At 43.1% G+C, this 27211-nt stretch overlaps 1 protein-coding gene across 1 annotated transcript in view; it reads right to left on the reverse strand.

Moving 5' to 3' along the window:
• Positions 1 to 27211, reverse strand: part of LOC143785929 (uromodulin-like) — a 68024-nt gene that overhangs the window by 1933 nt on the left and 38880 nt on the right. Inside the window, exons 11-15 of the mRNA XM_077275073.1 lie at positions 24018 to 24175; positions 20556 to 20801; positions 2945 to 3107; positions 2763 to 2841; positions 499 to 534 (exon numbers count right to left, since the gene is read on the reverse strand). Coding sequence (XP_077131188.1) covers positions 499 to 534; positions 2763 to 2841; positions 2945 to 3107; positions 20556 to 20801; positions 24018 to 24175 — 682 coding nt within the window. The remainder of the gene's footprint in view (positions 1 to 498; positions 535 to 2762; positions 2842 to 2944; positions 3108 to 20555; positions 20802 to 24017; positions 24176 to 27211) is intronic.

The following is a 27211-nucleotide window of genomic DNA, read 5'->3' on the forward strand; positions in this document are numbered from 1 at the left end:
TAATGGGAATACAAGATTGACCAAGTGCATAAATCAGTTTTTTATGTTACATGCCATACTCACACATTTTAAATTTTTTATAGAAAACAATATAGCAGTTTCATTGACGGCGGACAGGATTACAATGAAAGGGGATTCCGCTATTTACAGTTTATAACACCGGATCCACCATTGGCATTGACTTTTGCCTAGACTGGAGCATGTTTAGATTAGAAGCTCCGACGGCTTCAATATGAAAAATGGATTCTGAGCCAGGCTATTACTGCTTTTTAACTTTATGTAGATTGTTAATTTTTTTTTATTTAGTCGTATGAAGAAAATATAATCAAATTGAAAATAAAGATATATTTAAAATTAAAACCTGATTTAACCAATCGATAATTTCCTGATATCACATTCTCATTACCAAGAAGACAGGAAAGACACTTATACATATTTTTTTCAAGCAAAAAAGAGAAACTGGTCATAAAATATACATATAGTGTTTAAATATCTTACCTATACAGCCAGAAGGTGGAGGGGTTTTAACTTCATCTGTTGAACAATAGACACATGAATTATCCAGAGAGTATGAAATAAGTTAGCAAACAGAAGACAGAAATGACCTGTAAACTGAAAAGAGCGATGTATGTGCATCTCCCAGATGAAAGCTGACATCTGAAGGCTCCTTCGCGATTATGTGGTGATATTACCCTAGTAAAGCCTCTTTGCCTTCCGGAGAAAAATATAGCCACAGTGGACCTAGCCACACGAGAAACTGATCTGACAGACTGGTTCGACAGGCAGATCGGCGACGACTTTTCCCTGTTCCACTGCTTGTGATTGACAAGTTTCTCCCTATGCACATACGCAGGGAGAGACCTGTCATTATAGAGCAGTGGGATGGGAGAAGCTGGTGAGAACCAGCCTGTCAGACTAGTCGCCAACACATTTCGATCCCCGGCTGCTATTAAACCATGTCTTTCTCTGAAACGTGGCAAGAGAAATTCACCGCACACTCTTTATTATGGCTATGAGTTGAGCAACAAAGTTAGACATTTCGAACCCACCAGGGTCTTTTGCACTAAGTCGTTTTAAGTTGTTGGAGCAAGAGGAAAAAATGTTTCTCAACAGTAGAGGACTGCACAAGACGTGTGATAAGGTGCTATATTGTTGTAGATGGATTCGGCTCTCCCACGCCCGTATGGCTTAGTAGAAAAGACCCTGGTGGGGTCAAAACATTTAACTTTGTTGCTCAATTCATAGCCATATTCTGTCTTTATATACTCCCAAAAATAAACTTTTTGCACCACTGAAATAGAGAGTGTGCGGTGAAATTCTTTTGCCTCGGTCTAAGCAGTCATGTACCCCGTTGCACTAGCACCTCGTAAATCAACCGATTGTACACCAAGCTTCTAAATTTTCTCTGAAACGACACAGCATTTCAGAGTTCATCATATATGGATGAAATCAGACAGCCAGTGCCTGATATATGCTACCCATGGATCGGCACCATGTATCAGCTGTCAGGTTCCTTTTAAAGGGTTACTCTGCCACATAAGAAGTAACTAGTCACAGGAGACACGGGTATAGATTTTGCATTAAGACTGGAACTACACGATATATTATTAAATATTTGGGTACAATTTCATCCTGATATTCTCATTAGTAAAATGCAATTCCTAAAACTCCCTAAAAAAGAAAAATCTGTCTTAGTCCTAATTAATAAAGCCATTGGTATCCTTTTTATCTTTTAATTTCCTACATTCTCCACAAACTCCCTAAACTCTTACCCAATACATTAAAAAGTTTTAAAAAAAGTAAAAAGATTGAAAAAAAATGTAAAAGTTCAAGTTATCTCCAAATTCCCCAGTTAACAATAAAAAACTGCAAATATATTTGTAAAAAATACAATTTTGGTATCAACGTGTTCCGAAAAGTCTTATCTATCGAAATCTAAAATTAATTATCCCAATCTGTAAAAATTGTATTGGGGGAAAAACAAATCTAAATTCCAGAATTGTGGGGGTTAATAAATGCGATGAGAAGTGATCAGTAGGTTTCTACTGACTGTGTGACGTCACATACTCCCTGAGGTTCAGTGTCTTGCTTCCATCACCTGCCAGGGCCCCCGGTTGCTGCATCGCACTTGTGCACGCTGCTCTCTTGATCTCGCTAAACTCCGTGATTTGTCTTCCCTCGGATATCCCACCACCGTCTCAATTTGACTTTTACAACTCATGGTCACATTGGAGACCCCAGAATCCTCAATTACAGTGTATAGGGTGAGTGAGGCTTTACTATGCTTTCATCATACCACATGAGTGGTCATTATATTTATTATCTTTACTGTTTTCCCTTGGAATATGTTATATTTGTACGTATTTATCCCTGATGGCCCCAATAATTAGGCTATCGTCTATATGAGTATATATACAGTATCCATGGTCTATAAGTGTTATACTTCTTGTGCGATCACCATTTTCTAGCATAATGCATGACAAAATGGATGGCGTAATTCAATAGTACAACTAGTTCCTCAAAAAACAAGCCCTGGCATTGCTTCATCGGGACAGTGGAAAAACACAAAAGTTACAGTTCTTGGAAGAAGGGGAGGGAAAAATGAAAGAGCCAATTCGAAAACTTGCTCAGTCCTTAAGGGATTAAAATACAGTATGTCTCGTTTGGTGCTTAAAAAGTAGCATAAAAAGTCTTATTAAGGAGAATTGATACTGTATACTATTTTACAATTTTTTTTATCATCACACAAGTGATACACTTACCTTCACGCTTAACTGGACCCAAACTTAGCACATAGCTTTTTTCATCTGCTGAACTTCGGGACCTAATTCCAGAACACGACTGCAATAATGGAATGGAAATTGTATGTTATAAACACATACAAAATGTAAACTGCAAAGAAGCAAAACATTGCAATACACAATAATGTACAGTGTGTACTTACAGGGGCGCAGGATCCAGCAGTGACGTCACACAGACTGACAGCGCAGTGAATGTAGACATAGTCATGATTGCCGACAAATTTAAACACTTGAACTGATAAACGACCTTTTTTTGAGACGCCATTTTCTGGTACACTAATGGTTGAGTCTTGTTTGTTAGGACAGCTACAGAGGAAAATAATACAAACACCATTAAGGATCAATATCTACAAAGTCAGTGTAAAGATTTACTAAGTCTAAGCCAAAAGCGCCTCTTTAGATTACTATAATAATACATTCAGTTTAAGGATATTTATTTTTCTGTGATTCACTAGAAAAACGATGTTATTTCTAAATGTATAGTACAGCCAAAAGTAAAAAAAAAAAAAAAAAAACCCCATAAACTACATTATAAAAATATCACCTCTGATATAAGTGTCCTATTAACTTAAAAAAAAAGCACTAGAAACACCTACATAATTAATGTCAAGAGATACTGACCCCAAAAAAGACCTAACAAATCAAAGTTAGAAAAGTAAACAAACACGTAATCACAAATAAAATTAAGGAATCTTAAAAACAGTATAACACCACAGATGAACAAAGGTGGGTGTACTTGGAAACCAACATCAGTATTCATATATAAAGGTATAAGTTAAAAAATATATATCACCAACTTTTACCAATCACACATGGTTCTAAGATAATGAAAATGCATTTATAAAAATATAATTCTGCATATACCTAAAAGGGTAAATGAAGGAAGCCATCCAGTTATAATGAAATAATGACAGTGGACTATTGCAGCATATGTCTATAAGGAGATATATGGGAAGATAATTTGCCTAAAGTATCAGAATAATCACAGGACTTGTTGACTTGTATATTTATAATTATCTAATAGATCCATATTAGCATGGTTACTAATAAAACATACGCAAACAAAAGAGTGCAATGAATAAACACATTAGATATAAAATACATAGACACAAGTAGTCATATAAGCTTAGTAGGTAGCTATATTAACAAAGAAACCACATAAAAAATGGCATAATGTGCAAACAAAGTAGTTATATTACCTAATGAGATTAGGTTATCCAGGCACTCACGACACTCGATGGGCGTTTCGCATCAAAATGCTTTGTCCAGGGGTTCATTGCTAAACACGATGACAGCACAACTATCAGCCTGACCACCAACAGCATGCTTAGGAACATGACAGTAAAGCACCTAACTAGTTGAGTCAAATGCCAGGGTACAGAAACAGTCTCTGCGGGTGACACCACTGCCTCTTCCTCTGTTCTACGTCCATACCCTGCACCTGTTGTTGCACACTTGCAACCACCGTCAGCAAGTCTACATCCTTGTCCAACTGCAAAGTTCAGTTGTCCCTACACCAGAGGTGACAGAGGCCACTGTTATGACCCCAATGGCGAGGGTCTCAGAGATATCAGCAAGTCTGCGAAGTACAAAAATCCAGCTCATAGGGCAGTGGTAACTGGGTTGACCATATATCTACTCCTAACGCCAACACTAGAAGTAGCCGGGGAACATGCCTACGTTGGTCGCTAGATGAGAACACCAGCCACCCTAGAGCTTCCAGCAAGGTCAGGATACAGATTATATACAAGCTGGACAAAAAATGCAAACAAAAACGAATAGCAAAAAGCAAGAAAGCAGACTTAGCTTAATCAAGCAGGAACCAGGATCAGTAGACAAGAGCACTACAGATTAGCTCTGATATCAACGTTGCCAGGCATTGAACTGAAGGTCCAGGGAGCTTATATAGCAACACCCCTGACCTAACGACCCAGGTGAGCATACAAGGGATGACAGACATACCCAGAGTAAAATCACTAGTAGCCACTAGAGGGAGCCAAAAGGTAAATTCACAACAGTACCCCCCCCTTAGTGAGGGGTCACCGAACCCTCACCAAGACCACCAGGGCGATCAGGATGAGCGGCGTGAAAGGCACGAACTAAATCGGCTGCATGCACATCAGAGGCGACCACCCAGGAATTATCCTCCTGACCATAGCCCTTCCACTTGACCAGGTACTGAAGCCTCCGCCTGGAGAGACGAGAATCTAAGATCTTCTCCACCACGTACTCCAACTCGCCCTCAACCAACACCGGAGCAGGAGGCTCAGCAGAAGGAACCACAGGCACAACGTACCGCCGCAACAAGGACCTATGAAATACGTTGTGAATGGCAAACGACACCGGAAGATCCAGGCGAAAGGATACAGGATTAAGGATCTCCAATATCTTGTAAGGACCAATGAATCGAGGCTTAAATTTGGGAGAGGAGACCTTCATAGGAACAAAACGAGAAGACAGCCATACCAAATCCCCAACACGAAGTCGGGGACCCACACCGCGGCGGCGGTTGGCAAAACGCTGAGCCTTCTCCTGTGACAACTTCAAGTTGTCCACCACATGATTCCAGATCCGCTGCAACCTATCCACCACAGAATCCACTCCAGGACAGTCAGAAGGCTCCACATGTCCCGAGGAAAAACGAGGATGGAAACCGGAGTTGCAGAAAAATGGCGAAACCAAGGTGGCAGAACTAGCCCGATTATTAAGGGCAAATTCAGCCAACGGCAAGAAGGTCACCCAATCATCCTGATCAGAAGAGACAAAACACCTCAAATAAGCCTCCAGAGTCTGATTAGTTCGTTCCGTTTGTCCGTTAGTCTGTGGATGAAAAGCGGACGAAAACGACAAATCAATGCCCATCCTACCACAAAAGGATCGCCAGAACCTGGAAACAAACTGGGATCCTCTGTCCGACACAATATTCTCAGGAATGCCGTGCAAACGAACCACGTTCTGGAAGAACACAGGAACCAGATCAGAAGAGGAAGGCAGCTTAGGCAAAGGAACCAGATGGACCATCTTGGAGAAACGATCACATATCACCCAGATGACAGACATGCCCTTAGACACCGGAAGATCCGAAATGAAATCCATAGAGATGTGTGTCCAAGGTCTCTTCGGGACAGGCAAGGGCAAGAGCAACCCGCTGGCACGAGAACAGCAAGATTTAGCTCGAGCACAAGTACCACAGGACTGCACAAATGACCGCACATCCCTTGACAAGGAAGGCCACCAGAAGGACCTGGCTACCAGATCTCTGGTGCCAAAAATTCCCGGGTGCCCTGCCAACACTGAGGAATGAACCTCGGAAATGACTCTGCTGGTCCATTTAGCAGGCACAAACAATCTGTCAGGTGGACAAGAGTCAGGCCTACCAGCCTGAAATCTCTGCAACACACGTCGCAGATCTGGAGAAATAGCTGACAAGATAACTCCTTCCTTAAGAATACCCTCAGGTTCAGTGACTCCAGGAGCATCAGGCACAAAGCTCCTAGACAGAGCATCGGCCTTCACATTCTTAGAACCTGGTAAATACGAGACCACAAAGTCAAAACGGGAGAAAAACAATGACCAGCGGGCCTGTCTAGGATTCAGGCGTTTAGCAGACTCGAGGTACATCAGATTTTTGTGATCAGTCAAGACCACCACACGATGCTTAGCACCCTCGAGCCAATGACGCCACTCCTCAAATGCCCACTTCATGGCCAACAACTCCCGATTGCCCACATCATAATTTCGCTCTGCCGGCGAAAACTTCCTAGAGAAAAAGGCACAAGGTCTCATAGTAGAACAACCAGGACCTCTCTGCGACAAAACGGCCCCTGCCCCAATCTCCGAAGCATCCACCTCAACCTGAAAGGGAAGTGAGATGTCAGGCTGGCACAAAACAGGCGCCGAAGTAAACCGGCGTTTCAACTCCTGGAAAGCCTCCACGGCAGCAGGAGCCCAGTTAGCCACATCAGAGCCTTTCTTGGTCATATCCGTCAACGGTTTAACAACGCTAGAAAAGTTAGCGATAAAACGACGGTAGAAGTTAGCAAAACCCAAGAACTTCTGAAGACTCTTAACTGACGAGGGTTGAGTCCAATCATGAATAGCTCGGACCTTGACTGGGTCCATCTCCACAGCAGAAGGGGAAAAAATGAACCCTAAAAAGGGAACCTTCTGTACACCAAAGAGACACTTTGAGCCTTTAACAAACAAAGAATTTTCACGCAAAATCTTGAAAACCATCCTGACCTGCTCCACATGCGAGTCCCAATCATCAGAAAAAAACAGAATATCATCCAGATAAACGATCAAAAATTTATCCAGATACTTCCGGAAAATGTCATGCATAAAGGACTGAAAAACTGAAGGTGCATTAGAGAGCCCAAATGGCATCACCAAGTACTCAAAATGACCTTCGGGCGTATTGAATGCGGTTTTCCATTCATCTCCTTGCTTAATGCGCACAAGGTTGTATGCACCACGAAGGTCTATCTTGGTGAACCACTTGGCACCTTTAATCCGGGCAAACAAGTCTGACAACAGCGGCAAAGGATACTGAAATTTGACAGTGATCTTATTTAAAAGCCGATAGTCAATACAAGGCCTCAAAGATCCGTCCTTTTTGGCCACAAAAAAGAATCCCGCACCAAGAGGGGAAGAAGAAGGACGGATATGCCCCTTCTCCAGAGACTCCTTGATATATGAACGCATCGCGGTATGTTCAGGTACCGACAGATTAAACAGTCTTCCCTTAGGAAACTTACTGCCTGGAATCAAATCTATTGCACAGTCACATTCCCTATGAGGAGGCAATGCACTTGACCTAGACTCGCTGAAGACATCCTGATAATCAGACAAATACGCCGGAACTTCCGAAGGCGTAGAAGTAGCAATAGACACGGGCAGGGAATCTCCATGAATTCCATGACAGCCCCAACTTGACACTGACATTGTCTTCCAGTCCAAGACTGGATTATGGGTCTGTAACCATGGCAAACCCAAAACAACCAAATCATGCATCTTATGCAGAACAAGAAAACGTATCACCTCCCGATGTTCAGGAGTCATGCACATGGTAACCCGTGTCCAAAACTGCGGTTTATTTTCTGCCAATGGCGTAGCATCAATACCCCTAAGAGGGATAGGATTTTCTAATGGCTCAAGAACAAAACCGCAGCGCTTGGCAAATGACAGATCCATAAGACTCAGGGCAGCACCTGAATCCACAAACGCCATGACAGGATACGATGACAGTGAGCAAATCAAAGTTACAGATAGAATAAACTTAGGTTGCAAATTACCAATGGCGACAGGACTAACAACCTTAGTAAGACGCTTAGAGCATGCTGAGATAACATGTGTAGAATCACCACAGTAGTAACACAAGCCATTCTGGCGTCTATGAATTTTCCGCTCATTTCTAGTCAGGATTCTATCACATTGCATTAAATCAGGTGCCTGTTCAGATAACACCATGAGGGAATTTGCGGTTTTGCGCTCCCGCAACCGCCGGTCAATTTGAATTGCCAGGGCCATGGAATCATACAGACCTGTGGGAATGGGAAAACCCACCATCACATTCTTAATGGCTTCAGAAAGGCCATTTCTAAAATTTGCAGCCAATGCACACTCGTTCCACTGGGTCAGCACGGACCATTTCCGAAATTTTTGGCAATACACTTCAGCCTCGTCCTGGCCCTGAGACATAGCCAGCAAGGCTTTTTCTGCCTGAATCTCAAGATTGGGTTCCTCATAAAGCAAACCGAGCGCCAGAAAAAACGCATCAATATCAGCCAATGCCGGATCTCCTGGCGCTAGCGAGAAAGCCCAATCCTGAGGGTCGCCCCGTAAAAAAGAAATAACAATTTTCACTTGCTGAGCGGAGTCTCCAGAGGAACAGGGTCTCAGGGACAAAAACAATTTACAATTATTCCTGAAATTTCTAAACTTAAATCGGTCTCCGGAAAACAGTTCAGGAATCGGTATCTTAGGTTCTGACATAGGATTTCTGGTAACATAATCTTGTATGCCCTGCACACGAGCAGCAAGCTGGTCCACACTTGTAATCAAGGTCTGGACATTCATGTCTTCAGCAATCACAAGCCACTCAGAGGTAAAGGGGAAAAGAAAAAAAAATGAGAGAGAGAAAGAAAAACTCAGAACTTTCTTTCTTATAATCCCGCTTCTGCAATGCATTTAACATTTAATACTGGCCTGGCAAACTGTTATGACCCCAATGGCGAGGGTCTCAGAGATATCAGCAAGTCTGTGAAGTACAAAAATCCAGCTCATAGGGCAGTGGTAACTGGGTTGACCATATATCTACTCCTAACGCCAACACTAGAAGTAGCCGGGGAACATGCCTACGTTGGTCGCTAGATGTCTCGCGCCAGCCGGAGAGCTAACTACCCCTACAAGAGGAAAACAAAGACCTCTCTTGCCTCCAGAGAAAAGACCCCAAAAGTTGGATACAAGCCCCCCACAAATAATAACGGTGAGGTAAGAGGAAATGACAAACACAGAGATGAACTAGGTTTAGCAAAGAGAGGCCCACTTACTAATAGCAGAATGTAGTAAGATAACTTATATGGTCAACAAAAACCCTAACAAAAATCCACACTGGAGATTCAAGAACCCCCGAACCGTCTAACGGCCCGGGGGGAGAACACCAGCCACCCTAGAGCTTCCAGCAAGGTCAGGATACAGATTATATACAAGCTGGACAAAAAATGCAAACAAAAACGAATAGCAAAAAGCAAGAAAGCAGACTTAGCTTAATCAAGCAGGAACCAGGATCAGTAGACAAGAGCACTACAGATTAGCTCTGATATCAACGTTGCCAGGCATTGAACTGAAGGTCCAGGGAGCTTATATAGCAACACCCCTGACCTAACGACCCAGGTGAGCATACAAGGGATGACAGACATACCCAGAGTAAAATCACTAGTAGCCACTAGAGGGAGCCAAAAGGTAAATTCACAACAGGCCACAGTTCCTTGGACAACCAAGGAGTAGAGATGAGGGAGACATACACCAGCAGATACAGCAGAGGCAGGGGAACACTATCAAAGATATAGTGTTTTTTTTGTTAGATCCTCTCAGCGCCTAGGCCCTGATGCGTGGGGTACTCTGACAAGGTGCTGAAAAAGTACCTTGTTGACCGTACCAGTGTCCTCCGTGATTCCTCTGTGCCTTACAACTATAGGGTATTCAAGCTAGACACATGGCGTGAACTGCCTCTCTATGGCTTGGAGGTCCTGGCCTGTCTTGCCCCTAGCATTTTGTCAGAGCGGGTTTTTAGTGACACTGGGGGTATTATAACCAATTCACCTGTCAACTGAAAATGCTGACAGGCTAACTCTTACCAAAATGAACAAGGGCTGAATTGGCCCAGACTTCTCAACACCCCCTGATGACAGCAGCAGAACATAAACTCAAATTTAATTTTTTTTTTTGGTCTATTCCCATGCACCCCTTCCCACCCAAACATGGGTAAACACTTCAGGATTTTGTATTTTTTGTGTTGTCCTCCTCCTTCTCCTCCTCCTCTACCATTATATAAACAGGGTGATCATGTTACTCTCCCTATAAATTATTTTTTATGGATGTTTATGATGCCCACATTAAGAATTTTGAGAGGTCTACCTCTAACTTTCTTTGTTTTCTGGGGCCCTCCACGACATCTCTTCAAAGGGGTATTGTAGTGCTTCCTTCTAATTTTTGGCATCCCTTGCACTTAGTGCATATACTTTACCAGTGTAGGAGACCCACTCCACAATAATGGGAAAACAATTTTTTCCTGAGGCTCCACCGTCTAGTTGATGGGACATAGGGTGTTGTCACATTGAGTACAGGATTTCACAGCCAGGACAGGAGTCTTTGTACAGTAAGTACAGAAGATCCTGGTCTCAGGCTGAGTACATGCGAAACGCTCCACTAAATTCCCCTGCAGGGTTGATGAAATAAAAGTACTTGATGAAGCAACAATAAACTAATAGCTTTTTTCAGGGCTAATTCAAATAGATTCTATTCTCCAATAATACCATTCTTATCTGCAATTTGTGCAGGGTGAGCTGTTGCAGTAGATATAGCGTATTACAGGCCTTTATTCAAGGATTATTGCCATATAATTCTTGCTGCAGCAACCTAAAAAAAAAATCAAAGTTATATCTATTCTATTCCCGACTAACACCACTGCTAGCTGAATTTAGTGTAGGGATAGGTGCTAGGTGTCATCTACTGGAAATGATTGTTAATTCTGGTAACATACATCTCTTCCACAAGCCATAACTTGATTGCTTTTTTCCTTGCACGCATTGACAGATTCAGGTTTTTTACAGAGATCTGTACTCAGAAATTCATCAAAGCAGGCAAAATTAACGGATTTAATGTGTCCATTCACAATTTTATTGTAGCAGCTGTATGTAAGAGATATTGGTGGTAGACTTTACTCTAATGGAGCTGGAATGACCATTTCTGCACTCTCCAGTGCTTTTTTTCCATTCATTTTTGGTTTCTTCTTGAAATATGTTTGGGGTCATTGTTCTGCTGAAAGGCCCAAGACCTAGGATGCAAACCCAGCTTTCTGACACTGGATAGTACATTACAACTCCTTGGGAATCTTCACATTTCATGATGCCTTGCACATAGTCAAAGCACCCAGCACCAGATGCAGCAAAACAACCCCAAAATATCTTTAAAGACTGTAACTACTGTATTCTTTTATTTGTAGGCCTCATTTACAGTAAACAGTAGAATGATGTGCTTTACCAAAAAGCTCTATTCAGGTCTCATTTGTCCACAAGACGCCTGCTGGCCCTCTAAAAATAATAGAGGCTACCTGCTGGCCCTCTATAAATTGTGAGAGATGCCTACTGAGCCTCCAAGTTTCAAACTTTACAGTATTAATACGAAAAAGAAAATTTGCCCACCTCAGATGGATAAATTATACTGCAGTAGCAAACATTGTGACTTTCATAATCCCTCCTTCATAAATTAAAAAATATTTGTCTGATCATGTCTCACACACCAAATTGCGAAATAGGGTATTAAAATTACATTTCCTGATGAATGTTTTTTTAAAATTGAAAGCCATGCAAATGTGCAAAAATGCAGAAAAAACACTGCGTGCGAATATAGCTCAAGCTGTGGAGTAGCATTTTTTTCCTCTTATTTATTTTGCCTTATATACAAGTCATTATACTGGAAAGAATGTTTCTAAACATTTTTTCCAGTAAAATCCATTTGATCTTCAATGTTGCATGCTTTATTGTCAGTTTGTAAAAGTAGCGTAATACTCTGACAACGTTGTTCCCAGCAGGGACTTGGGATTCAGAGATGATTCCAAGGGTCTTTCCCATGCTGTTCCCATGTCATTTCAACACTGTTTCCATTAATTTCAACAATTTTAGACCCCTCCAGACCTCTGGGTGGGGGGTAGGGCTGCCAGAAATATGCTTGAGTTTCCCATTGACTTCCATTATACTCGCTACTCAGGTCAAGCACCCGAGCATTACCATTGCTCACACATTACTAATAAGCACCAATTTATGGTGCCCAGTTCTGGCACCCAGAACATATGGGTATGGTGGATGTCAACCTCTACCCCTTGTTTCCATCATCCAATAGCAAATAGATGAAACTGGGGTTGGGTTCCCCTTCTCCAAAGCTCCAATAACAACCTCAGAGTTTGTTTTTATGGTGCAAATACACCTGATGTTTCATAAATATGTACTACATTTTTCAGACTATAAGATGCACTTTTTTCCTTCAAAAATGTGGAGAAAAATGGGGATGAGTCTTATAGTTCATATGTACCTCCTCTGGCTGTGGATGTGGAGGTAGGGGAGCAGAAGCGGTGGAGCAGCGGGTCACAGGAGGCAGGAGATGGCGGCTGCCGCTAACTCCTGTTCCCGCTGCTAAAAAGAAATGAATATTCACTGTATGTCACGCCCATGGCAGTAGAGAGCAGTGAATATTCATTGCTCTTTAATAGCTGACCCGCTGTTAGCCGCAGCTGCCAGCTTCCTGCAGCTGCTGGGCGTTCATGTGTGCCCGCTACGTAAAGGAATTGATATTCACTTCTATCCACTCCCATAGGCATGGAATACAGTGATTAGCCATTTCCTTAGTAGTGGGCACACGTGAAAGCCCGGCAGCTGTAGGAAGCCGGCGGCAGCAGCCAACACTGTGCCCACTATTAAAGGGCAATGAATATTCACTGTTTTTCAAGCCCATAGTCCCAGCATGGGGAGCAGTGAGCATCTGGCAGCTGTCCTCAGCTTCTAAGCAGTGCATGACGTCACTGCCAAGAGCTGCTTACAAGCATGAATAAGCTGCTGGCATCGGTACAGGGCGCTGCGAGGGAGCGCAGGAAGGTAAGTATAATGGTTTATGGTTCTTTTTAATGTTTTTCTGATGGTGGTCATGCATACTAGGATGGGGATGAGAGGGGCATTCATACCAAGGATGGGGCCATGCATACCAGGACTGAGATGGAGGCCTTGCATACCAGGATAGGGGTGAGGGTGAAATGCCTACCAAGCTAGGGACGAGGAGGCCATGCATATCAGGGTAGGGATGAGGAGCCATGCATACCAGGATAGGGATGAGGAGTTATGCATACCAGGATGTGGATGAGGAGAGCATGCATACCAAGATAAGGATGAGGGGACCATGCATACCAGGATACGGATAAGGAAGCCATGTACCAAGATGGGGATGAGGGGACAATGTATACCAGGAGAGAGATGAGAGGGCCATGTGTACCAGGATGGGGATGAGAAGGCCTTGCATATCAGTACAGGGATGAGGGTGCCATGCATACCAGGATAGGGTTGAGGGTGCCATGCATACCAGGATGGGGATGAGGGGACCATATATACCTGGATAGAGGATATTGGTACAGAATTGACCACATTTTTTGCTTCAATTTTTTTTCTAATTTCCTCCTTTAAAACCTAGGTGCATCTTATGGTCCGCTCCATCTTACAGTCCGAAAAATATGGTATGCTGAGGTCCATCTTTTAGACTATTATAAAACTCCCAGACAAGTAAATGGGGAAAGCTGTGCATGCGCAGCCATCTCTTCAGTTTGCCAGTGCCAGACAGATCCCCATTCTCAAGATGGATGTGGGACCCACCAGTGTGATATGCAGCTAAGGCAGATATTTATGGCATATTCTGTTGTTTTTTCCATAGATTTACACAATTTGAATACTCCTTTAAAAGGGTTCTCTGGGAAGAGAAAAAAAAACTAAAAGAGCTGTCATAAAAATAAATTCCTAGATTCCTTTAAATAGTAAATCATAATAGTCTTGTCTAGGGACATAATTACTATAGAATTACAATGGCCGCCATCTTGTAACACTGACAAAAACCTGTCCTAGAATGTGGTGACAGCTGACTGAGCATGTGCAGTAGGAATCTCCTTCCCCTCCCTTCATGTGTGCACAAATGTGCTTGTTGTGCATATTCTGATCTAATCTTGAAGGTATAAGAGTTGCTGATTAAAGAAGAGGCTGCTCGCACTGCTGTCCACCATATCTATTGAATCTAATACTGAAAATATACGTAAATAAATAAAGTGATGATGTAAGAAGAGGTTGCTAACACTGCTGATCACCCTGTATTTTGATTTAATACTAGAGATACCAGAGGTGCTGAGATAAGAAGAGGCAGTTCACACTTCTATCCACCATCTTTATGATCTAATAAAGTATATACCAGGGGAGCTGAGCAAAGATGAGGCTGTTCACACTGCTGTCCACACTTTCTTTTCTAACTAATAATGGGTATTATACCTACCGATAATTCGGTTTCCAGGAGTCCATCCTGACAGCACGCTGGAGGACGTCCTCCTCCTCCTTGCAGGGACAGGAAATACAACACGAGAGGTTAAAAGGTCCCACTCCACCCCCTTTCCTTCAGTGTTTTGACAAGTACCACACCATGGATAGATATACTTTGCAAAAAACTCTTTATTACCAATATATACAGCATATGAAAATAGAATACATGGGGGGGGAGTAACGGTGCTGTCAGGATGGACTCCTGGAAACCGAATTATCGGTAGGTATAATACCCATTTTCCAGGACGTCCCCCTGACAGCACGCTGGAGAATACCAAAGAAAACCTCCTTTAGGGTGGGACAACTGCCTGGAGAACTTTTCTCCCAAAAGATGTTTGATGTGCAGCCAACACATCCAATTTATAATGCTTACAAAAAGTATTTACTCTGGCCCAAGTAGCGGCCTTGCAAATCTGATCTAGGGATGCCCCTGCCCGCTCGGCCCATGAAGCTGAAATCGCCCTAGTAGAGTGCGCTTTAATCCCTACTGGACAATCTATCCCTTCTGATGTGTAGGCTTTTGAGATTATAGATGTGATCCATCTAGCAATTGAGGTCTTGGAAGCTTTTTTACCTCTATTTCTGCCCCCAAATAAAATAAACAGATTAGAATCCTTCCTCCAGGAACTAGTGGCTTCCAGATAGTCTAAAACTGCCTGTCTAACATCCAGGGAGTGTAATGCCCGTTCCTTTTCATTAGAAGGGTTGTCACAAAAGGAAGGTAAAATTATTTCCTGGTCTCGATTTTTTAACGAGGCTACTTTGGGGACAAACGATGGATCTAATTTTAGAATTATATGGTCTTCCCGGACCTGAAGGTAAGGATCTTTAATTGAAAGGGCTTGAATCTCGCCTACGCGCTTAGCTGTTGTAATGGCTACCAAGAAGGCCGTCTTCCAGGTACGTACTGAAATAGGCATATCTTCTCTAAGAGTATAGGGATCTTTACACAGAGCCCTAAGAACTAAATTTAAGTCCCAAGAAGGAACTAGCTGCCTCAAGGTAGGACGTAATCTCTGGATGGCCTTCACGAATCTAACTATCCACGGGTGAGAAGCCAATGGATAATCTAGGAAAGTACTGAGTGCCGAAATCTGAACTTTAAGAGTACTTGGCCTAAGCCCCATGTCGAAGCCAGACTGTAGAAAATTCAAAACTCGAGGAACATCCAAGGCTCCCGGTATCCCGGCCGACCTGCCACTTTCTGTACAAAACTTCTTCCAAATCTTGTGATAGATGGCCGCAGTAACAGGCTTTCTACTAGCCTGGATGGTTGCAATTACTTTGTCCGACAGACCTCTGGCCTTTAACATGTCCCTCTCACGATCCATGCTGATAGATGTAATCTCCCTGGATCTTGGTGTAACACCGGCCCCTGATAAATGATGTCCTTCCATAACGGGAGTCTGATAGGGTTTTCCAACATCATGGCTCCTAACAATGGGAACCAGCTTCTTTTTGGCCAGTATGGTACTATTGTTATCACTGTTGCTTGATCCTCTTGAATCTTCCTGAGCATTACTGGGATAAGTGCTATTGGAGGGAACGCATAAGATAGAGGTTCGTCCCACCTCTGACTCAGTGCGTCGACTGCTTCCGGGATGTCTGAAGGATTGAGGGAATAAAATCTTGGCACCTTCGAGTTTTTCCTTGTAGCGAACAAGTCTATGCCAGGAGTTCCCCAACGGTGGCATAGTATTTGAAAAATGCTTTGATTTAATTCCCATTCTGTTGGAGACACCTTTTTTCTGCTTAGGTAATCGGCCAGAATGTTTTGAGATCCCTCTAGATGTACCGCTGTTATTGACAGGATCGTGTTTTCTGACCAAGCAAAAATCCTTTGAGCTAGATCTTGAAGAGCCTTGTGTCTGGAACCTCCTTGGTGTCTCAAAAAGGATACTGTTGTCACATTGTCCGATAGGATTTTTACGTGTCTGTTTCTTAGGCGGGGACGATTTCTTCTGAGGGCCTCCCAGACTGCGTACAATTCTCTGTAGTTTGATGACATCCGACTGATTTTCCTTGGCCATTCTCCCTGAAAGAACTTTCCTTCCAAGTGAGCTCCCCATCCCCACTGACTTGCGTCCGTGGTGATAACCACGCAGGGGGTTGTGATCCACGGAACACCTACTTTTAGGTTGTAGTCTCGGGTCCACCATTGTAGAGATCTTCTTACGTCTATTGATAGACGAAGCCTTTTGTCCAGGGATGAACGATGACGGTCCCATATTTTGAGAACTTGTTCCTGTAGTGGTCTTGAGTGTGCCTGAGCCCACCTGACACAAGGGATGCAAGCTGTCATCTTCCCCAACATTTTCATGGCAGATCTTACTGTAACCGGACCCTTTAGGAATTCTAGCACCATCTTCTTCATTGAAAGCCGCTTGACTTCTGGCAAAAAGGATTGTCTGGCCGTAGAGTCCAGGAGTACTCCTAGAAATATTTTTCGGGATTCGGGCCTTAGATGAGACTTTTCCCGGTTTACCACCCAACCTAGGTGTTCCAAAACCGTTATGACTCGATCTCTGTGATTTAGCAGAATATCTTCTGTTCTTGCCACCACGAGAAAATTGTCTAAGTATGGAATTATCGTTATGCCTTGGTTTCTTAGGTAAGCCACCACCTCTGCTATCAACTTCGTGAAAATCCTTGGAGCCGATGCTAGGCCGAAGGGAAGGCATTGAAATTGGAAGTGGCAGGTTTGGTCCGGAAATTTCACCGAGAACCTCAGTAGGTCCCGAGAAGAAGGATGTATTGGAACCTGATAATATGCACTCTTCAGGTCGAGAGTGCACATCACCGAGTCTTTGTTTATCAGATGGATCGTTGATTTTATAGACTCCATCCTGAATCTTTTGTACTTTACGTACATGTTTAGAGGTTTTAAATTTATTATCGTTCGGGATTCTCCTGACAATTTTGGGATTGAAAAAAGAGACGAATAGTGACCTGAACCTATTTCTGGAGCGGGAACCCGAACTATGACCTGGGAGCTGAATAGCTTTTGCAGGTCTGAGTACATAGAGGAGTTTGTGGTTACAACGGTTGGTGCGATACACCTCTGTGGTACGCGGGATATTAGTTCTATTTTGTAACCGTCTGCAATAATACCGAGGACATATCTGTTGTCTGAGATCAGACTCCAAGAATCTAGAAACAGACTTAATCTCCCGCCTATCCCTATGGCGTCATTGCCTTCTTTGTCTATAGCTTGAACTAAAAAGGGAACTCCTTCCTTTTCTGTTTTGAGTAAAGGAACCCCTGAAGGACCCCCTGCTGGGTCTCCATTGTTCTCTATACTCAGGCTGCCTGCGGGGGGGAGGGGGGGAGGAGGAAAGGGCCTTTTCCGAAAAGGCTGAAACTTCCTGGGTTTTTCCTCTGGGAATCCTTTTTTAGTATCTGATGCAGATTCTAAAATATCATCCAGAGCCTGACCAAAAATTTTGGACCCCATAAATGGAATGGCGCATAATTTATTTTTTGATGCGTTATCCCCCGACCAAGATCTAAGCCAAATAGCCCTACGGGTCGCATTTGACAAAGAACTATTTCTGGCTGCAAATCTAACGGACTCAGCCGAAGTATCTGCCATGAAAGCCATAGCTGACTTTATGATAGGCAGGGAGGCAATTATATCTGCCCGCGGAGTCTTGTTAATCAAATGTTCTTCTAATTGTTCCATCCACAGGAACATGGACCTTGCTACTGACGTAGCCGCGATGTTAGTCTTAATCAGAGCTGCCGAGGTTTCCCAAGCTCGACGTAATAGGATATCTGCTTTCCGATCCATTGCGTCCCTGAGACTTGAGGAATCTTCAAAAGGGATGGAAGTCTTCTTTGTAACCTTGGCTATGGGCACATCTACTTTCGGAATTTCTTCCCAAGTCTTGATTTCTTCAGGGTTAAACGGTAGACGACCTTTAAACTCACGCGACATCACCAACCTACGCTCCGCATCCTTCCATTCTTGGGCTATCATCCGACGAATGTGTTCGCTCATGGGGAAAACCGTCTTTTCTTGATGCGTGAGACCTCCAAACATCTGGTCTTGTCTCGATTTCAGCCGTGGTTCTTCCTTTATCTGCATCGTCTCTCTTACCGCTTGAACCAGCTGCTCCGTGTCTTCCACTGGGAAATAATACTTTCTTCCTTGCTCTTGTTCTTCCTTAGGCAATTCTCCTTCTTCTTGATCTGAATCTCTAAACTCCAATTCTTCTTCTGAAGAATCGTACCGATCCTCCTGCGCTGCCTCACTTCTGGGTCTCTTCCGTGCCGGGCCTGGACTGGACCGACCGCTTTGAGACATTGAGGCCAGGGAGTTCTGGACCTCCTCTCGGATTAGGCTCCTCATTTCCGACAATAAAGAAGGTTGTTCCTCTCTGACGATCTTAGAGATACACGAGCTGCAGAGAGCTTTATTATATGTCTCTGGAAGCTTCGTATTACACACAGAACACCTCTTAGACTTTGAAGATGCTTTTCCCGTCTTCTTTGTCAGAGGGAGGGGATTATGTGTAGCCTCCTTATCCTTAAATATAAGAATAGGCATTGCTCAGTGTATGTGCAAAAAATAACGTCATTCTGCTCCCTGCGCACTTACCCCTGCCTCCTCACTTCTGACCTCCATATCTTCTGTTGAGGAATACACAGGGTAAGTGTGTAATCTCTTAATCAAATAAAGGATATAGCAGCTTCTGCTGCGCTCACCCTTAGTCTCCGGCATCAGATGCGGTTCAATATGCTGGCTGGCCCGGACTATCCGCTGTATCGTGTCCTGCCGTCACCACAAACAAATCTTGCGCCTTATCCTCCTTCATACAGAGGAAAGCAGGGCGCGCTATTGCAGTACCTCCGGGTTTATGTACGCATACTTCCGCGTTCCACCCAGTGGAACGCACGCCGAGTGCATCGCCTCCCCCCGGATGTGACGTCACCTTACCTCGAGACGTCACCGGAAGTGCTGTACGACCTACTTCCGCGTTCCACCTCGTGGAACGCAAACCGCTGCCGGATCTCCTGACATGTGGCGCCTCTTGCTGGCCTGGCGCCCGAGCCGAGAGCCTCCCACCGGGAGGAAGCGGCTCTCACCCAGGAGCTCGTCCGCTCGACTGGTCTCTAGGCAGAGGGACTCCCCACCGGGGAGTTTCTGCCTCGGGCCACCGTCGCGGGGGAAAGATATTGGCACCGCCGCACGATCCCCCGGGCCCTCCGGAATGGTAAGTTTCTGCGCTGCTCCGCGCTGCTCTGCTCTCGTGTGTCCCTCCATGCAGGGACAGGAAAAACACTGAAGGAAAGGGGGTGGAGTGGGACCTTTTAACCTCTCGTGTTGTATTTCCTGTCCCTGCAAGGAGGAGGAGGACGTCCTCCAGCGTGCTGTCAGGGGGACGTCCTGGAAACTGGAGCTATCAGGAGTATTCAGGTAAGAAGAGGCTGCTAATACTGCTGCCACTATGTCTTTCTGATCAAATACTGGAGACATCGGGAGTTCGGAGATAAGAAGAGACTGCACACACTGCTGTCCACCGTCTTTCTGATCTAATACTAGAGATACTAGGGATGCTTAGGTAAGAAGAGACTGCACACACTGCTGTCCACCATCTTTCTGATCTAATACTAGAGATACTAGGGATGCTTAGGTAAGAAGAGGCTGCTCACACTGCTGTCCACCCTAAATATCTGATCTAATACTGGAAATATACCAAAAGTGGTGACATAATTAGAGACTGCTCACCAAAAACAATTAAATAGTTGATTTTTTTTGTCAACTGTTTCATAGCTTAATATATTGTTACCTCTATTTTTAATATATTAATCTAATAAAATAATATTAGGTAATAATAATAATAATAATAATAATAATATGGTAATCACTTCCTGCACCTACTAAATGAGAGACACTATCAGCCAGTACCTGTCTTGAATGATGTAATATTTCAAGGGATCATCTGCATATGGTGAAGGCGTTGCGTAACAGGTTCTCATTACAAGAACATAGTTAAAAGCATCTCCTCCCTGTACAAAGACTCCAACGTACAGCATTGACATCTTTGGCAGCACAACTTCTGACCCTTCATATGGAGTAATATAGCTGCTGTCTTTATAAAGAGCCATGTATGCTGTGAATTGTCCAGTCCCTCCAACAGTGATATTTGTGGAGCTGTAGAAAACAAAAATGTCATTTTTTCATTTATCTATTAGGTTAATAGATGGATAGTAAGCAACATATGCAAGTCTCAAATTATATATGCAACGGATATCTGTCTATCAATCTATTTTTACATAACAGTCTGTAATTTCTATTCTGCATTTTATTCCGGTACGTGTCACACAGACGGCACATGGATGTGATGTACATATTTACATAAACCTATTGACTTGTATTGGCCCTTGTCATCCGTGCTGCCGATAAAAAATGGACAATCCGTGTGAAAAGACGAACATGTGAAGATCGTCATAGGATTTAATAGGTACAGTTAGGTCCATATATATTTGGACAGAGACAACATTTTTCCAATTTTGGTTATAAACATTACCACAATGAATTTTAAACAAAACAATTCAGATGCAGTTGAAGTTCAGACTTTCAGCTTTCATTTGAGGGTATCCACATTAAAATTGGATGAAGGGTTTAGGAGTTTCAACTCCTTAACATGTGCCACCCTGTTTTTAAAGGGACCAAAAGTAATTGGACAGATTCAATAATTTTAAATAAAATGTTCATTTCTAGTACTTGGTTGAAAACCCTCTGTTGGCAATGACTGCCTGAAGTCTTGAACTCATGGACATCACCAGATGCTGTGTTTCCTCCTTTTTGATGCTCTGCCAGGCCTTCACTGCTGTGGTTTTCAGTTGCTGTTTGTTTGTGGGCCTTTCTGTCTGAAGTTTAGTCTTTAACAAGTGAAATGCTGCTCAATTGGGTTGAGATCAGGTGACTGACTTGGCCATTCAAGAATATTCCACATCTTTGCTTTAATAAACTCCTGGGTTGCTTTGGCTTTATGTTTTGGGTCATTGTCCATCTGTAGTATGAAACGACGACCAATCAGTTTGGCTGCATTTGGCTGGATCTGAGCACACAGTATGGCTCTGAATACCTCAGAATTCATTCGGCTGCTTCTGTCCTGTGTCACATCATCAATAAACACTAGTGACCCAGTGCCACTGGCAGCCATGCATGCCCAAGCCATCACACTGCCTCCGCCGTGTTTTACAGATGATGTGGTATGCTTTGGGTCATGAGCTGTACCACGCCTTTGCCATGCTTTTCTCTTTCCATCATTCTGGTAGAGGTTGATCTTGGTTTCATCTGTCCAAAGAATGTTCTTCCAGAACTGTGCTGGCTTTTTTAGATGTTTTTCAGCAAAGTCCAGTCTAGCCTTTTTATTCTTGATGCTTATGAGTGGCTTGCACCGTGCAGTGAACCCTCTGTATTTACTTTCATGCAGTCTTCTCTTTATGGTAGATTTGGATATTGATGCGCCGACCTCCTGGAGAGTGTTGTTCACTTGGTTGGCTGTTGTGAATGGATTTCTCCTCACCATGGAGATTATTCTGCGATCATCCACCACTGTTGTCTTCCGTGGGCGCCCAGGTCTTTTTGCATTGATGAGTTCACCAGTGCTTTCTTTATTTCTCAGGATGTACCAAACTGTATATTTTGCCACTCCTAATATTGTAGCAATTTCTCGGATGGGTTTTTTCTGTTTTCACAGCTTAAGGATGGCTTGATTCACCTGCAAGGAGAGCTCCTTTGACACAGCACACAGCAAAACCTTCCAAATGCAAACACCACACCTCAAATCAACTCCAGGCCCTTTATCTGCTTAATTGAGAATGACATAACAAAGGGATTGCCCACACCTGCCCATGAAATAGCCTTGGAGTCAATTGTCCAATTACTTTTGGTCCCTTTAAAAACAGGGTGGCACATGTTAAGGAGTTGAAACTCCTAAACCCTTCATCCGATTTTAATGTGGATACCCTCAAATGAAAGCTGAAAGTCTGAACTTCAACTGCATCTGAATTGTTTTGTTTAAAATTCATTGTGGTAATGTCTGTAACCAAAATTAGAAAAATGTTGTCTCTGTCCAAATATATATGGACCTAACTGTATATGTGGATATGTGATATAAGAAGGTTGGGTCAATAAAACATGGTATAAATAAAAAAAACACACACCCAGTGTTACATGCAAACAAAATCAGAAGAAAAGAAGTGTACATAAGAACCAATTTTAAATAATACAAAATTTTATTAACACAGTAAAGACAAAAAACACAGACAAAGTTTAAAATAGTGGGAAACCAGAAAAATGGCACCATACACCCACCACATCACATGTAGAGGTTGTACATACAGATAAATAGAATACAATACTTCACAGCCTAATATGAATAGGTAAAAAGACCAAATTTCCAAATAGAGTGGTGTTATGGATCCCAATGGCTAGGGGATCGCACTGGACAAGCAAAAATAACAAAAATAACGGACGAGCTCTAGGGTGATGGAACCTGGGCTGACCGCTGCCCTACTCCTGACAAACACAACTAGAAATAGCCAGGGAGCATGCCTGCGTTGATTGTAGACGCCACGCGCCAGCCTAAGAGCTAACTAGCACTGCAGAGAAAATAAAGACCTAACTTGCCTCCAGAGAAATTAACCCCAAAGGTATAGTTGCCCCCCACATGTATTGACGGTGAAAATGAGAGGAAGGCACGCACATAGATATGAAAATAGAGTTAGCAAAACGAGGCCCGCTATAACTAGAAAGCAGAAGGATACAAAAGGGGTCTGAGCGGTCAGCAAAAAACCCTAATCAAAAACCATCCTGAGATTACAAGCACCCATGTGCCAACTCATGGCACATGGGGAGCACCTCAGCCCACTAGAGCTTCCAACTAGCATAGAATAATATTTAGCAAGCTGGACAAAAAACAAAACAACTGAAAAGCATAACTTAGCTTATCCTGAGAGATCTGGAAGCAGGTAGTCAGAACCAAACTGAGAACATCTGAGAACATTGATAGCCGGCAAGGGAATGACAGGGAAGCCAGGTTAAATAGGAAACACCCAGCCTCTGATGGACAGGTGGAAACCAGAAACCGCAACCCACCAAAGTCACCCAGTACCAGTTGTAACCACCAGAGGGAGCCCAAAAACAGAATCCACAACAGAGTGGCTCTCAAAGAGGTGTGAAGGACTATAGAAGCAAAAAAACACAAAAAAATATACAAAGATTACCTCCTGTGAGTGATGGTGCCTGCCCCTACGCACGTTTCGGCAATTACCTTTTTCCGGAGACACGTACTGTACATGTGAATGAGGCCTAAGGTGAATAAGCCAAATGTAGACAGGAAATTTATAAATTCCTTACCTATAGAATGGTTTCACTGCTGTGTTCAGACTGACCATCATGTCCAGTGAGTACGAACAAAATATTGTCACAGTCAGTACTTGGTCTATTGCTGTGAACCCAGTAGCTTTCAAGATAAGATGCATTTCGCTTTTATAAGTGACATCGGTTCCATTTTTCTACATAAATATAAGGTAAAGAAGTGAATCAGAGGTGTATACTGAAGGAAAATGTTACATAGGCTAATATACTGTGTCAATATTTAACCCAATTTGTTACAATAAAGTTACCGTACAAATATTAAATTAATAAATTGGTAGCAGATTACAGCTAAAACTAAAAACTTTCAATTTTTAGGTCTACACTTTCCCAAATTTGCACAAAACTACTTTGTTTTCAATTTGTTTGAAATTGAATTTGTATCATCCTTTAAATTGTAAGACTACCTATAACCCCTACTGAAGGGTCTTCTTTTTCTACTGAAATTCACCAGCACAGAGATTAATAGTATAGTATATTTTGGGTCATCGTCAGCAGTTGAAACTCATGAGCAGATAAAAAAAGTATCGTTGGCATCAGAGATTAAGAATTTTAGAAATTAAAGGGTTATTCCCTACTTTGGAAATTATTGTTTATTCATAGGAGATAGCTTGTTGATTTATGGAGGTCTGGTTACTGAGACCCCCACTGATCCACAGTACTTAGCTTTGTAGATGGTGCACACCATCATTTATTCATTATCTATTAGACTGTCAGACTCTAAAATGGTAATAACTCTGTCCTTGTGCCAGCTACAGGAGGTGAGGATACCAAAAAAGTTGAGTGTGGCTGAGCTATGCTGTTTATGTGACTCAGAAGTTCATTCATTTCCAAGGGAGTTAGGCCTCCTTCACACAACCTGGTGATTTCTATGTACAGGATAAAACAGTACTGGTGAAATCCGTGGTTCGTGTCCATGTGCCATCCGTATGTAGTATGTGACATCTGTGTGACATCCGTGTATCCTACTGTCCGTGTTTCACATCTGTCCATATGTCATGTACCGGTGCCTGAGAAAAGCCAAGCAGTTCGTACTGATCCCAGGTGCTGGTTGCTGAAGGCAGCATTCATCACTGTCGCTTGGTCTCCCTAAGATCAGTGCATGCGGGCGATAATGATGGGAGTGGTATTCAGCACCCGCTGTGTACATTCTGTATAAAATTAAAAATTAAATATAAAAAATGGTTTGGCCTCTCACATAATTTTCATAACCAGCAGAGGGAAAGCTCTTAGTTGGGGGCTGATGTTAATAATCTGGGAAAAGGAGCAAGATCCCAAAAGGTTCACAGGCTAATAATAACAGCTCACAGCTGTTTGCTTAGCTTTTACTAGTGAATTTACAGGGGACCCTAGAAAAAAATGACGTAGGGTTTCCCTATAAATTCAAACCAGCAAAGGCTTACTATGGGATTAGTAATGGGGGTGTTTTATAGAAGCCTCTCCATTACTAACCCCTGGGCTTGATGTCAGCTGCCAATACAAAGTCGTCATCAACCTCAACCCTATTACAGCATTGGCCACCACTACAGTGCAAGTTGGAAAAGCGGGGTTAAGCACCAGATTTGGCGCGTCTTATGGATGAGCCATTTCTGGGGTGGCTGAAGGCTGATCTTGGTAGCCTGAGTGGGCAATATGGTTGGCCCCTTCCCAGGCTATTAATATCAACCCACAGCTTTCTGTTTACCATTTGCTGGTTTGAATTTATAGGACTACCCTACGTCATTTTTTTTCTGGGGTCTCCTGTAAATTCACCAGTAAAGGCTACACAAACAGCTGTGATACTAATCTTGGAGAACAACGAGTCAAAAAATGGCCCAAAAGATAGCATTTAAAATATATTTATTAGTAGTTTAACTTTACATGTACGCATATAGATAATACATATGAAAAAGACTTCATGTGAAAAAAATAGTGACTGTGTCCTTAGGTGCAACCAAAAGCACCCGGTTCACAGATCAGGGCACAAATGTAGTAATGGTATAGGTTATATGGTGCAGCAATATATGGAGATAAACTCCATATCAGCTCCATGTAGGTAAGGAGAATAACATCCGACGCATGGCAACTAGTGACAAATATAGGCAGCCAATAATAATGCCGATCATGTGCCCATGCATATAAGTATGTCTTGCAGCATATAAGCATAAAAAAGTAAGAGCTAATTACCCATGAGAGTTCAGATGTGTCCGACTGGATCCTGGGTGTGAACCCCAACGCGCGTTTCGCGTCTATGTGTAGCCGCTTCCTCAGGGGGCGTGTGCTGTTATTAACAGCCTGGAAACCTTTTGAAATATTGCACTTTTCCCCAGATTATTAACATCAGCCTCCAGCCATGGGCTTCCCTCTGATTGTTATGAAAATTACATGGGAACCTATGTCATTTTTTAAGTTTAATTCCTAATTTTACACAGGACGAACACAGCGGGTGCTGAATACAACTCTCATCGTCGCCTGGTCGCTGGCACCTGGGAACGTGATGGACTTAGGTCTTTATTCAACCTACAAAACTATGTAACTATGTAACAGCGTAAACTGTACCGCTTCTTCACGGGTGCCGGTATGTGTCACGCTGATGACACACGGATGTGATCCATGTGTCATCAGTGCGCACGTGTGCGCCATACATTTTGTCCGTGATGCTGATAAAAAACTGACATGTGGGCACCACCATTGAATATAATGGGTGTGCGCGTGTCCGTATTTTCGGTCATTAAAAAATGGACTGCATACGGACACAAAAATGGCCATGTAAAGGGGGCCTTACAGAAACAGTGTAAATTAGTTGCTCATTTCTGGTAGCACCACCTTGTAACGCCGGTGGGTGTGTACCTACTGCGCCACTGGCCAGGCGTACCCTGGAGGGGTTAATTAAATGACTACCTGGTATTTATTAGAGGCTCTTATGGTGAAGATAGCCTTGTCTGCAGGTAATCACCAGGTGCCACTCCAGGAGGGTCACTGGGTCTACAACAGCTGACCTGAGGATCAGAGGCACAGGTATGTGGTACAGGTGGACGAAGGCAAAAACTTGGTCAGACAATCTGAAGTCAGGGCAGGCAGCACAGGTTCAATAGCTGAGGCCAGCAGCAGAGAGATCAGGATAAATGGTAAATGAGCCAAGTCAATAGCAGGAGAGACAGAATTAATATGTTCCAACAAGATCTAGAGACAAGCAA

The sequence above is a fragment of the Ranitomeya variabilis genome, chromosome 7 (genome assembly GCF_051348905.1).
Source record: "Ranitomeya variabilis isolate aRanVar5 chromosome 7, aRanVar5.hap1, whole genome shotgun sequence".
NCBI classification, from domain to species: Eukaryota; Metazoa; Chordata; class Amphibia; order Anura; family Dendrobatidae; genus Ranitomeya; species Ranitomeya variabilis.